The sequence below is a fragment of the Dinoponera quadriceps genome, unplaced genomic scaffold (assembly GCF_001313825.1).
Source record: "Dinoponera quadriceps isolate SergipeBrazil2010 unplaced genomic scaffold, ASM131382v1 scaffold120, whole genome shotgun sequence".
In the NCBI taxonomy this organism is placed as follows: Eukaryota; Metazoa; Arthropoda; class Insecta; order Hymenoptera; family Formicidae; genus Dinoponera; species Dinoponera quadriceps.
The window spans coordinates 3142476-3155094 of record NW_014554309.1 but is presented as its reverse complement, the minus strand read 5'-3'; the positions used below and the strand labels follow the sequence as shown (position 1 = coordinate 3155094).

General features: G+C 45.0%; 1 protein-coding gene across 9 annotated transcripts in view; it reads left to right on the top strand.

Moving 5' to 3' along the window:
* LOC106745154 (AT-rich interactive domain-containing protein 2) overlaps positions 1-10480 on the top strand; it is a 61976-nt gene extending 51496 nt beyond the window's left edge. For 3 of the 9 annotated variants that reach the window (XM_014620534.1, XM_014620479.1, XM_014620525.1), the window contains 9 exons: positions 1374-1676; positions 2617-2823; positions 4199-6138; positions 6564-6723; positions 6820-6978; positions 7820-7927; positions 8577-8657; positions 9569-9660; positions 9774-10480. In XM_014620534.1, the coding sequence (XP_014476020.1) occupies positions 1374-1676; positions 2617-2823; positions 4199-6138; positions 6564-6723; positions 6820-6978; positions 7820-7927; positions 8577-8657; positions 9569-9660; positions 9774-9894 (3171 nt within the window). In that variant the 3' untranslated portion in view covers positions 9895-10480. The remainder of the gene's footprint in view (positions 1-1373; positions 1677-2616; positions 2824-4198; positions 6139-6563; positions 6724-6819; positions 6979-7819; positions 7928-8576; positions 8658-9568; positions 9661-9773) is intronic. The other 6 variants (XM_014620550.1, XM_014620543.1, XM_014620515.1 and 3 more) reach the window with 5 other exon arrangements.
* The last annotated feature ends 2139 nt before the right edge of the window (positions 10481-12619 follow it).

The following is a 12619-nucleotide window of genomic DNA, read 5'->3' as shown; positions in this document are numbered from 1 at the left end:
TCCCTTCTTGCTGTGACATAACGCACAGGTACCGGAGTTTACCCTGCATGCCACGTGAATATTCCTCGAATTGGTCTCTGCGAATTCGTCGGTTGCCGCGTAAATGAGTCTAGAGTGACTGTAAGAGTATGAAATGTATCCATCTCTCGCGGGATTCTTCATCTATCCGCTTCTCTCTCTCTCTCTCTCTCTCTCTCTCTCTCTCNCTCTCTCTCTCTCTCTCTCTCTCTCTCTCTCTCTTTCTCTCTCTCTTTCTCTACTCTACGACGTTAAAGCGCATGGAACTCTGTCCATATGTGGGGCGATACTTTCTGTTCGCAATCGCGTTAAGTCGTAGAGGATATCGATCGTTTCCGTGGGATCATTGCGCTGCGTATCGCGATTCTACGCTTGCCAAACGCTTCCTCCGATTGCGCAGGGGTCTGCGATAATCACGCTAACGTGCGAAAATATACAGGGGAGACTGGGACTAGTTGACAAAAGGAGTAAGTTTCCCCAAGGGATAAGTTGGCTAATCGATTATTTCTGCTATTTTCCGACATAATCGAGCAAACAGAGGTTTCAAACGTGTCAAAAATGGTTATGAAATTCCTACGTGCTCGATTCTGTTACCTGTTAGAAAACAACAAAGATAATCAGTTAGCCAACTTGCCCCTTTAGCCAACTAGTTCCTCGGTCTCCCTTACATCACGCGTGCATACATACATATAGTCTCTGGCCATATTATTAGACGTACTTTGGTTTTTTTCATAGAATATAGATTATGAGGAGAAAAGCTATTAATTTTATTTTTTTTTCGATTAATTTTCAGCGTCAAACAGCGCTTTTTATCTCTGCAACATTCCGAGTCAAATCACTCGTTTTATTCATGATTTTTTTGAACAATATTAATATTTTTCGCGCAAAAATTTATTTTTCCGTTATCAAGCAAGGAATTGGAAGTTTCCAGTAAACAAATCAACAAAAATAAAACTACATTTCAATTGACACACGCGCCCAAAAACTCACGTCTGTTCTCGTTATCATCAACAATGCAACTTCATACTTGTTCAGAGTCATTGTAACAGCTAAGTGAAATGACGTCGTAAGAAATACCTTTTATAAAATAATGGTTCCATGACACAATTCGATCGATAGATGAGCCGTATTGTAAAAGCTGGAAGTCGATGAAACGTAAAAAATCAAAGCATGCCTAATAATATTGACAGGGGGTGTACATACATAAATATTTCTATTAAGTATCGCGGAGCATGTGTTTCTCGCATACGCCTAAGTTGTAACTTTTCCGAAAAACGCCGGGATATGTACAATACACATACACCAGCAGTGTACCGGTCGGGTGAAAATTTGTATGTTGCCTCCTTGTCGACCAGGTGTCAGTGTCGCATCCGCACCTGAGCCAAGCGTTGCTAGCCAGCGGCTCCCAAATGCCGCACCAGCAGCAGCCGCAGCAGCAGTCGCAATGTGTCCAGGTAGTTGCTAAGGAAGATAATCGAAGTGGCACTACGTCGAGTTCCATTATAAAGAGCCTATTGGCTACTAAGGTAACAGTCAGCAGCGACTGCATGCCCAGTGCTGCCGCGACTTGTGTGTCTACCCCTACTGCCTGCGTAACAAACACTACTGCTAGCATCGCATCCAGCATCAGTGCCAACCAGCTAATAACCAGCAACCAGGTATCATTGTTGTATATTAACAAGAATAAGTAGTCCGTTTTGTTGGTTTTTTCTCTCTTTTTTTTTCTCTCTTCTTTCTCTCTTTCTCTCATACGTTATCTCTCGAGTATTGAGGTCGCGCGAGTACTCTTCGGTGTCGCGTTGAAGATCGCCTTTTCCATGAGTGATAACACGTAATGAGAAATCGTTGGAGGCGCTTTAGCGAGTTACGTTAAGCGAATAGGCGATACACGATAGACTCGATAGACTCGACAGACTCGACATCGTGTGACAAAATTCCCTCCCGTCTAAAATACATATCTCTCCTTTAGATCGATCACCGTCGTCGTCTTATTATGTATACGAGGTGAATAATTCGTTAACGACACACACGCACGCCACACTCCTTTCTATTTTCGCGCAGAAGTACACGAGGAGCGGCTGATGTGTCACGCATTCACGTTTTATTCTTTTTTTATCCTCCCGTTCTTTATACTATTCGTCCAGTGTCTCTGTGCTTATATTTAGCGTTGGTCGATGTATTCGAATTTTTCTTACCTCCTCGTTGCCGTTCGGTGTGCGAACTCGGAACAGAAGAGTCCCCTCTTGCCCTTCCCGGCGAATACATTAAGATAAGAGGAGCCGTTAGCGACACTTAACGGAGTGCTGTTCTGAATTTCAAGTGAAAATAGTCGTGATGATATCAAGTACTAACAACAGCATGGTTTTCGATTGTTCTCTCTTTTTAAGCACATAGACATACGACACACACACACACACACACACACACACACACACACACACACACGTCTTTTCTTCCCGATGATGAGTCGATGACGAGCTCAAAAAGTGATATACATACGATTGTTAGACGAGAGTTTGAAGGACCACTCGATCGAGACACATATCATCCAGCGAGCTTCACCCCGATTAACTTAACGAGGAATCGCTCCTTCTCCAGGTCGCCCAACGACAGCAACAGCAGAGGTTACTGCAGCAGCAGATGACGGGTGTGTTGCAGCCCGCAGCGCCCGCAGCCACGCCAGCCACAATACTCCCAAAGACTCCCGTGAACGCCAAGCAGAAACCGGCAATCGCACCAATTCCTGCCAAAAAGATACAGAGGCTCAACGGAGCCAAGTTCGTCGTGACTAATAACTGCGAGAAGGTACGCGTGAGTAAAAAAGAAATTTGCTTTAAATTTAACACATTTCATGCGTCCCAAACGGTACACTTAAATTTTCATGTTAATTTAACACGAGGTGAATATGTTGAAAAGTAACGCAAACATTATGTCGAAGATTAATACAAAATGTTGAGATATCATAAAAACGATAGTTAAATTAACGCACGAGTTTATTAAAAATTTAACACGGAAATCTTAACAAGGACAGATTTTAACACAAGTACAGAATGTTTTTTTACTGTATAGTAGATCCAGGCATTGGAACGGCTTACTTCTCGCTTATTTAGAAACACCACGTTTCTTCTCACCTTTAAGAAACAAGCTCACTCTTTTCACCTTTTTCTTACTCGATGCGAGCTCTTTCAAAGAGAAAGATTCAATTACAGGAAATCATATTTAGTAACTTGCTTCTTTATAAATGAAACAAGAGATTTAAGGAAAATAGAACGTAATAGTGACTCCGACGACACGATGTTCGATAAAGTGTGATTTTATTTTTAGCTTGTTCTTATCAGATTTATCAGGAAAATAGACAGTGATCAGCATGAGTACAAATGACCGTTTTTTCTTTAGATAACGTAGTGGAATCGATTGTCTATGATCGTCCATGTTTATACATAATTCTGGTTTGTCTACCAAACCAGAACGAGTTATTAATAGACGAATCCAGAAAAAAAAGAACAACAACCATACAGGACACGTCTTCTTTAAATTACATATTATCGAATATTATTCTTTGAATATTATTTTTAAGAAGTTTACTAACTCTGTTTTCAATCAATAATTTTCTTTATTTCTAAAATTTGTTTTTATCTGACAAAAAGATTTCCGGGATGTCCCAACATCCTGCAAATATATTTCAACGTAGCTTAACTGGATTCAAGTATTATTTTTAATTTTATTTCATTGAACGTACTTAAGAAAACACAAAAAATTTAATTTCTATTTTCTTGCAAAGAATATTATGATGTAACATGAATATCCAAGTATGTGCCTAAGACTGAGTCTAAGGTAAATTTTAGATTCTATGCATTATGTAATTGTTTTCCTTCTCCAAAATTCAAATTGACTTCCATTGTGAAATCAGTATTTTCAATCTCTCGTTGAAACGGTACGTTAGACAAATAATTCAATTTTTAACGTACAAATTATCCATGGGAGAAGACTCACTCTCTCCAAAGCTGACTCGCTACTTACTCGTCTTCGACAATAAAACTCACATTTCTCACTACTTTGACAGCTAAACCCCCCCAAATAGATCTCGTCCTCTTCCCATCCCGCCTGCGCGGACACCTCGAGGCTCGCGCATTTCGTCGACCTCCCTTCTCAAGTCGCTGCCTCGCGCTCGCTGTTTCAGACTGAAGTAAACGATAGCGACAATGCCAATCAAATCGTCACGTCCACCACCACCACGGTGGTGCTGAACTCGACTGAGAACCACATATCCTCGTCACCGGCGAAGGTCTGCCGGCCGCCACCCCTGACCGCGACGAGCGTAGTCATCAGCGGCGCCGCCGCCGCGGTCGCCAACAAGACGAATCAGCGCACCACGTGTACTTCCATAGCCGAGGACTCGGACTCCACCAACAACTCGCTGGCGTCGAGCAGCGGGATCGGCGGCAGCCGAGACTGCTCCGGGGTCGGCGTCGAGGAGGAGAACTCTCTGACGAGTTTCGAGGGTATCCTGTTGAACGGCGCGCCGAGCAACATGGACATCGACACGCAGGAGGACGGCTCGTCCAAGGACTCGTCCAGCGTGAGCTCAAAGCCGCTGCAGAGCATGATGCTGGCGGACCTGCTGGAGAGGAAGGTCGACAAGGAGCCGATACTGAACGGCGTGCTCGGCAAGAACTCGATCAACGAGAAGGAGATGGATCTGGTGGAGAATCACATAAAGAAAGTATTAAAGGAATCTCCGACGGAGCTGAAGATTAAGTCGGACGTGGAGGGCGGCAACGTGATACAGAACGAGGTGTCGGAGGACACGCTGATAGAGGCGCCGCGGGGGATCAAGAGGTCGGCCAGCGACTCGGACGAGCTGGAGATCAAGAAGCCCAAGTATTCCAACGGCACGATGTCGCCCGATCCGGCGGTCGACTCCACCACGGCGGAGTCGACGGTGTCGAGCATCAAGTCCGAGGACGACGACAAGGACAGCGAGAAGGCGACCGTCTCGTCCACCGCGGCGAATCTCTACGCCGCACTGGCGGCGGACTGCATAGAGGACGAGACGGACCTTGAAGAGCAGCCAAACGTCACGAAGGACACCGTGAAGGAAGAGGCTGCTCCGCCTCCGCCTCCGCCTGTGCCGCTTCACGTGAAGCCGGAGGTGGTGACGCCGGTGATGGTGAAGGAGGATCCACCGTTGCACATGAAGGAGGACCCGCCGGCTCACATATTCATCAATCAGATCACCCAGGCGTCGCAGTCGCCGGCGCCTCAGCCGCCGCCACAGCAGCAGCAGCTCATAGTGGCGACGTCCAGGCAGATAGTCGTTCAGCCGGCCATCCAGTCGAACAATCAGGTGATCATCCCGACCACGGCGGTGAAGGGCAGACCGTCGCCGCCGCAGCCGCAAGTGTTGCTGCAGCAGAGCGCGGGCGGTCAGCTGCAGTACGTCGTGTCCGGTGCCATGCCCGGGCAGAACTACGTGTTGGCGCAGCCGCAAACGGCTCTGGTGCAAGGGCAAGGTCAGACAGTGCTGCTGGCGCAAACCACGCCGCAGCAGGGCACCGGCACCAAGACGATCATCATACTGCAGTCGCAGACCGCGCCGCAGTCGGCCCCGCAGAAGATGGTGGCGGTTACGCCGCAGGGCCAGCCGCTGGTGGTGGCGCAGGTGCAACGGCCGATCCTCCAGAGCCCGGCGCTCAGCAACATACCGCCGCCTCTCGTGCCCACCTCGGCGACGATCCCTCAGACTTCCATCATAGTAAACAGCTCGGTGGTGTCGCAGACGAACCCGAACACGGTGACTGTGACGATCCCGGCGATGACCCAGCAACAAACCCCGGTCTCCACCAATCTGCCGTCCAGGGTGGTCACGCCTACCCCGCCGTCGACGCCGCCACCTACGAGGCCGGCGACGCCCCACCAGACGATCGCCACTCACGGCGTGGTCACCGTCAAGTCGCCGCTCGCGAAGGTCGTCAAGACGGTCAGCTCGTCGACCTCCACCGAGCCGGAGTCGAAGCCCTCCACGAGCCAGCAACCGACGTCGCAGGTGACGGAGAGCAAAACCATCACGATCAAAATCGACCCCAACGCCTACCTGTGCGAGTGGCGAGGCTGCCTTCGGTGAGTATGACTTGGTGGGTGGGAGCAGGCGAGCGCGTCAACCATGCCGGATTCATTTTACGCGACTCGTCAGAAGATGATGAATGAACTACACCTCTGGTGTGGCAGATCAAAACGAGCGTTTTCTTTTGTGGCTTTCGGGTTGCCGGGATCTGATTCCGATGTCTAGACAAATTTTCATTAGCCTGGAAAGTAGTAAAACCAGCATATGAAGCTATTAAATATGTGAGAAGTTCAAGGTTAGGCAAATTGACTTCTTTTTTGAAGTTTGTGGTCCGTACAATTCGTTTGTAAGTTAAGTTAAAAGTAACCCGAGCCAAAATTAACTAATTAAAAGTTGAGTTAAAATTAAATTAAGCGCGTCTCTGTCCTCGCGGGGATTTTCGTCGTCTCGCGTGATCAACGTGAACGAATGATCGTTTCAGGCAATTCAAAACACCGCACGAGGTCTATCTTCACGTGTGCGAGAGCCACTGTCCGACCGGAAGCGAGGAGATATTGTGCCTATGGGCGAGCTGCGACGCACTCAAGAGACGCAGGTTCTCGTTGATGACGCACCTGTACGATAGACACTGCAACGCAGACGTAAGTAGCTTTCTTACGCCGCCCTTTGCATTTCTCCCGTCTCGATGCCGATGGCCGACCAATCGTCCCGTTTCTCCCTCTCTCTCTCGCCTTCAGACGATGTCGCTGAGGAGGAAACAGTTGACTATGACGGGCAAGACCGAGGTCTCCACGTCTACACCCCCGACTCCGCATCATCCTGGATACGCACCCAACGCCGCATTCCACGCGATCAAACGGCACGCCCTGGAGTTCGTGAACCCCAAGGAGCTAATGGTGAGTGCATCTGTGAACGTCGTCGGAACTTGGTGCGCGACTCTGTGCTTCGCTCGAGGACACGGAGCTCCGGACTTGTTCTCTTTCTCTTTCTCTCTCTTTCTTTCTCTCTCTCCGCACTCTGTTCCGCGCGGGTCCAGTTAAACAGTCCGGAGACGGACTTCCCTCCCTTTGCGAAATGGATAGACGTAGTAACGTAATATATACAAGATGCCTGAGACTTTCCGGGTGGTGCACAGAGTAGAACGGGGGAAACTGGGAGGGGAAAGTTACGTGCTGTTTTGCCAAGTTCGAATAGTTAATGAAGATTTAATTAATCTCTATGAAATAATGAGTACACGGGAAGGCTGATTTATGGAGGTAAACCGTTAACTTACGCCGGAACCATAAAAAATTGACCAATCACAGTCGATTATTATTCTTCTCACATTCGGCCGTGATTGGTCAATTTCTTACGATTCCGGCGTAAGTCGAAACGGTTTACGACCTCCGTAAATCAGCCTGTAGACTAGACTCTGCATTTAAAAAATGGCTTAAGGTAAAAGTACCAATACTTTATGTAACTTATGTGTTTAAAAAATATATGTACCTACAAATATTTACTTGAACCTCAGGTTCTCATTATTTTGGTCTTTAAATACGAACTTTAAACTTTCAATGTATAGAATATGTATACATATTAAGTGTATGTACGTATATTCATGGTTGAAAGTTTCAATACTCCTAGTTAAAAACCAAAATAAATAAGAGTGCGTCCGGGTTTAAGCGCATGTCTTCAAGTATCGGTACTTTTACCTTGGTTTTGAAAATCTAGCAACGATGAGCATCAACTGATTTTTAGAGACGGAGTGACGCAGCGAGCAACGAGCATGTGACACAGGGCTGCGCGCCGAAAAGAACCGCCTCTCGCTATCAGTTGATACCCATCGTTGCTAGAAGATCTTCAGACGTAAGCCATTTTTCTTTATATAGAGTGTCCGGCCTACCGCTTCCCATGCGCCCATCGATTCATACAAATCAATTAATAATTCCTCGCTAACTTTGCGAATTTTGCCAAACTGTTCTCCCGTTCAGTTTCATCCGTTCTATTTGCACGCCACGGATACCAAGAAAAGTTTCAGACATCCCGTATAACTTTGAAGTGTCGGAAAAAAATCGTTTTTCTCCAAATTTCTCCGCGGATTTTTTTGGTTTCTCATCTTCCTTGCGAAAAAAAAAGTAAACATGACAGTTTTTAACCGGAACACACGTGAATTTTTCCAACCGAATTCTTGTATTCTCTCCCGTGACGGGAACTGAAGAAGTCCGCGGAAAAATTGGCAGAAAAACGCTTTCATTCCGAAACTTTAGAATTATGTAGTAATATATGATACTGATATATGTAGACACACACCGATACACACCGTGAAACGTAAATTCGACGCGTCTTACGATCTTTCTCTCTTTCCGTATCGCGTAGAGCCCGGGTGCAACCTCGCGATGCCGAGCCGATTCTGAAAATTCCGAAATCCTCCCCCCACGGTTCCCTCGATTCCCTCGCGAGTCTCCTCGATTGAACGACTAATTTAACGAGATTTCTTGTTCTCCTGTTGGCGAAGCAGCAAAGGCCGACCAAGCCCGCTGCAGCCACCTCAAGCACTTCTTCCCCCAGACCTGGGCAAAATCCTCCGCCAGAACAGGTAAAAAAATGTGTTCAAAGTTGGAAGGCAACCACCACCACCACCACCACCACCACCATGACACAGCCACAGCTCCTGTGCGCTGCTATCCCCACCCTTTTTTGTCGCATCTCTGTGCTTCTTTTTTTTATCCTCTCTTTGTTGTCGCATCACGTGTTCGTCCCCCGAACCCTCTCATTTGTTTTCTCTTTTTTACCTCTTTTCGTTGGTTGTAGCATGTTTTTTTTTTTTATTTTTTATTTTTTGCCTCGACATTACATCTCTCTTTTTCTCTCTCTTTCTTTCTTTCTTTTGGTATCTGTTTTTCGTAGCTTAGCATTTTTTGTTTCTATATGTGTATATCGAACTTACGATACTTATGATGAAAGAAGATGGCGTTGGCGAGTCAGTGTTCGCAAGAATTCGCTGCCAGATTCGTACTTATTGAGTAGATGTAAGTCTGAACACGTTTCAGACCGCGTTCGTCTGTTTTCTTTCTCCTTATTTTTCTTCTTGGAAGTAATTTATACGTACGTTTGTGTGTACTTGTTGTAATATCGCTTGAGGTGCAAGGATATGATTCGCCTGCGCTACGACGCGCGCGACATGCAGAATTCACGCGCGAGCGTTCGGAGCGAGCGAATCGCGCAGCTTCGCCGAGAGGATCGACGTGTCAGAGCGTGATCATTAATTCAGCGCTTCTGTACTCATTAATACGACTTCAATAACGCATCGCAGGTGCGAAGTCATACGGTCTGGAATTACAATGCCATGTCCATGCATTTTTCACATTTCTTTTTTTTTTATAGTATTGAACAATCAATGATGTCGTCCACTCGTCTTTGTGTGCGTGTTGTATGTGTGTGTATGTATGTTCAACACGTGTAGCTCGTCGATCGTCCTCGATCAACCGATATCTCTTTCTTTTGCAGGATGACAACGAAGGTCCGGTGACCAAAAGTATTCGCCTAACGGCAGCTCTCATTCTTAGAAACCTAGTCATATACTCAACACACGGTAGAAGGTAAGCTTCCCAGCCGTTCTCTGTCCACGTCTCTCCCTCGTCCCGGTAAATTCCCGTTCCCGATGCAGATATACTCGGCAACTCAGAATTAATCTTCACGGATGATTTTGCAGGCACCTCAGAGCATACGAGCCCCACTTGGCAGGCGTGGCGTTAAGTAACGTCGAATCATCGAGAACGATCGCACAAGTACTGTACGACATGAATGACCAGAGTAGCAGTAGCCATAGGTGACCTCTTGAATCAGGCCTCTAAAAAGTTCTATTAACGTTGCGAGCAGCGATCAACTTGCATTATTTCGAGTCACACACGGCGTGCGGGAGTGCGACGATGCATCGGCGGGGGTGGGTAACGGGTGTTCTCGCGAAATCACTCACTGATGTTGGTTGGTGCATGGGTGGGTGGGTGTGTGGGACGAAGGGAGGGAGGGAGAAAGAGGAGGAGGAGGAGATGGTGATGAGTGCGTACGTCTATTACGCGTGTGTGTATGTGTGTGTGTGTATGTGTGGTATGCCCACATTACGGATCGAAGGCTATAGGACTGCGGAAGGAGCAGGACAGCACTGGAGATAAATGTTCCATATATAGAAAAAAAGAGGCCTATAAACTTACTAGGCAAATCGTTTTGCCAATTTAGACTAAAATATGAACTGTAACTAGTGACACGAAACAAAGACAGTAGCTGAAATGATAACGTGGCAAGGTGATAATGCGTTTGCGAGTTAGCGAGAACGAGCGAGAGAAAAATAAGAGAGTTAGAGAGCGAGTGAGAAATAGCGAGAGCGTGTGGGATTGTGTGTGTGTATGCGTACGTGCGCGTGTGTGTGAGAGAGAGAGGGAGAGAGAGAGAGAGAGAGAGAGAGAGAGAGAGAGAGAGATTTCAGATTTAATATTAATATTTATTTTCTCAACAAAAAGTGAAAAAGGTGTTTTTAGTAAACGTGTACAAAAAAGGGCGAAGAAAATACTTTATGGCCGTTATAGTTAATTATATAATCGATATATTATTATATTATTATTCTATTATTATTGTACGTTTTTTCTTTTTTTTTTTTTCATCATAAGTCACCAAGGACTTAGACTAAGATGCAAAGGACGAGAAGAAGAAATCTTTTTATCGAATGTATTTGTTAGGAATTTATGATTTGCTTATAATTGCATATTGCAATTACATGGCTATATTATCGTCTCTCTTTGTTTTATTATTAACTAATCTTATCGTCAGAAATTAGTAAGATATAAACGGTACATGCATCGGCATGCTAGCGAGTTCTTCGTCATTACAAGCAGAACATTCATATCACTGCGTAAACCCTAACGACGTCTAGTTTAGAATCAGTTTTAGCTCGATGACTCCTAGCCATTCGACTTCTGCATACGTGTCAGATAACCACTCGGAGAAAATTCGTTTCTTCTTTCTTCCTTCCTCTTCTTTTCTTTTTTTTCCTTTTTACGCTCGTCGAATAACGCGGCATATATGTTTGTTACGGATTGATTTACAATGACTTTGTCATTAGCGTGACTTCCAATCAAAGAGCACATCTAAAAAAAAAGAAATGTCATCCCGAAANGAGAGAGAGAGAGAGAGAGAGAGAGAGAGAGAGAGAGAGAGAGAGTTAACGAGTTACTAATATTAAGCAGACTTTAAACGAAGGTATTATTACACATCTGGACTTAGAACAGAACTCGCCAAGTATTCGCAACTCGCAGCTGGTTCTCACGGTGGACGTTCCTCGTTTCTCCCGTCGCTGTTCAACTGCTTGTCAATCGTGTTGTAAAAAGACAAAAGCCTGCGATGAGGATGAAGAAGTGAGCGTCGAGAATCACAGCCCAAAGTTGCAGAAATACTTGACACAGCTCTGACGTAGAAGGCCTAATACTACAGATCTTAAATAACGATCAATCGTATCATCGGACTTTATTATATTCTTTTTCATTTGCAACGTTAATTCGAAATTTTCGTTATTGATTGCGGTGGAAATCGGTATCGCATTGTTCCTTTTGATTCGCGCGGCAGCTTGAGTTGCAATGAACTCTGAGAGAGAGAGAGAGAGAGAGAGAGAGAGAGAGAGAGAGAGAGAGAGAGAGAAAGATAGATAGATAAATTTCGAGTTTCCTGTTGAAACTTGATAACACTTGACAAAGATTTATATAGCAGAAACGGACGGAATTTCTTGTGATATCGCGTGGAGGGCATTGCAACGCGCATAATGACAAAGTTGTCTTTCGGCGTAATACTCCAACATCTTTTGCTTTTGCGTAAATTGCTACGGAGGATGACAGGATTTTTCTTTGTGTTTTATATTATTGAATGTAAAAGAAGAACGAAAAATACCGTAAAAGAGATAGTAATTTTTCTCGAGTCTTCGAAACTTCGACTAAAAACCGATTGCACGCTATTCGAGGGTGAAATAGAGCGAGAGTGACATAGAAAGAGAGAGAAAGAGATAAAGAGATTCGCCGGGAAAGTTCAAAGTGTAATTTATGTAAAGGCATATTCATTTTATTATGAACAGTGAAACGCGTTAGTGACAAATTTTATGTTCTCGGATGTCACTATTTTGCGGAACGGCGTAGGTTGCATTTATTGTTTACTCAGTTCCCTGGAAACACCAGTACATCGCATAAAAAGAGTATAAGAGTAAGCCGATTATATTCAAACACACACACATATATATATATATATATATGTAATAATATATATATATATAATATACATACTTGTACATAATGCCTGTATTTCATTCACGATGTTAAAAAAAACCTCTGTGTAAATTTCTTAAGATTGTAAGTTTAACGCGTTTAAGAGAAACGAAAAGTAAAAAGATTCTTGTATTATAATAGATTGTGACAAGACATAGAAGTTGCAAGGAACGGATTTTTGTAATTATTTAACTGGTTCGGTGAAGAGATAGAGAGAGAGAGTGTGTGTGTGTGTGTGTGAGAAAGAGAGAGATGA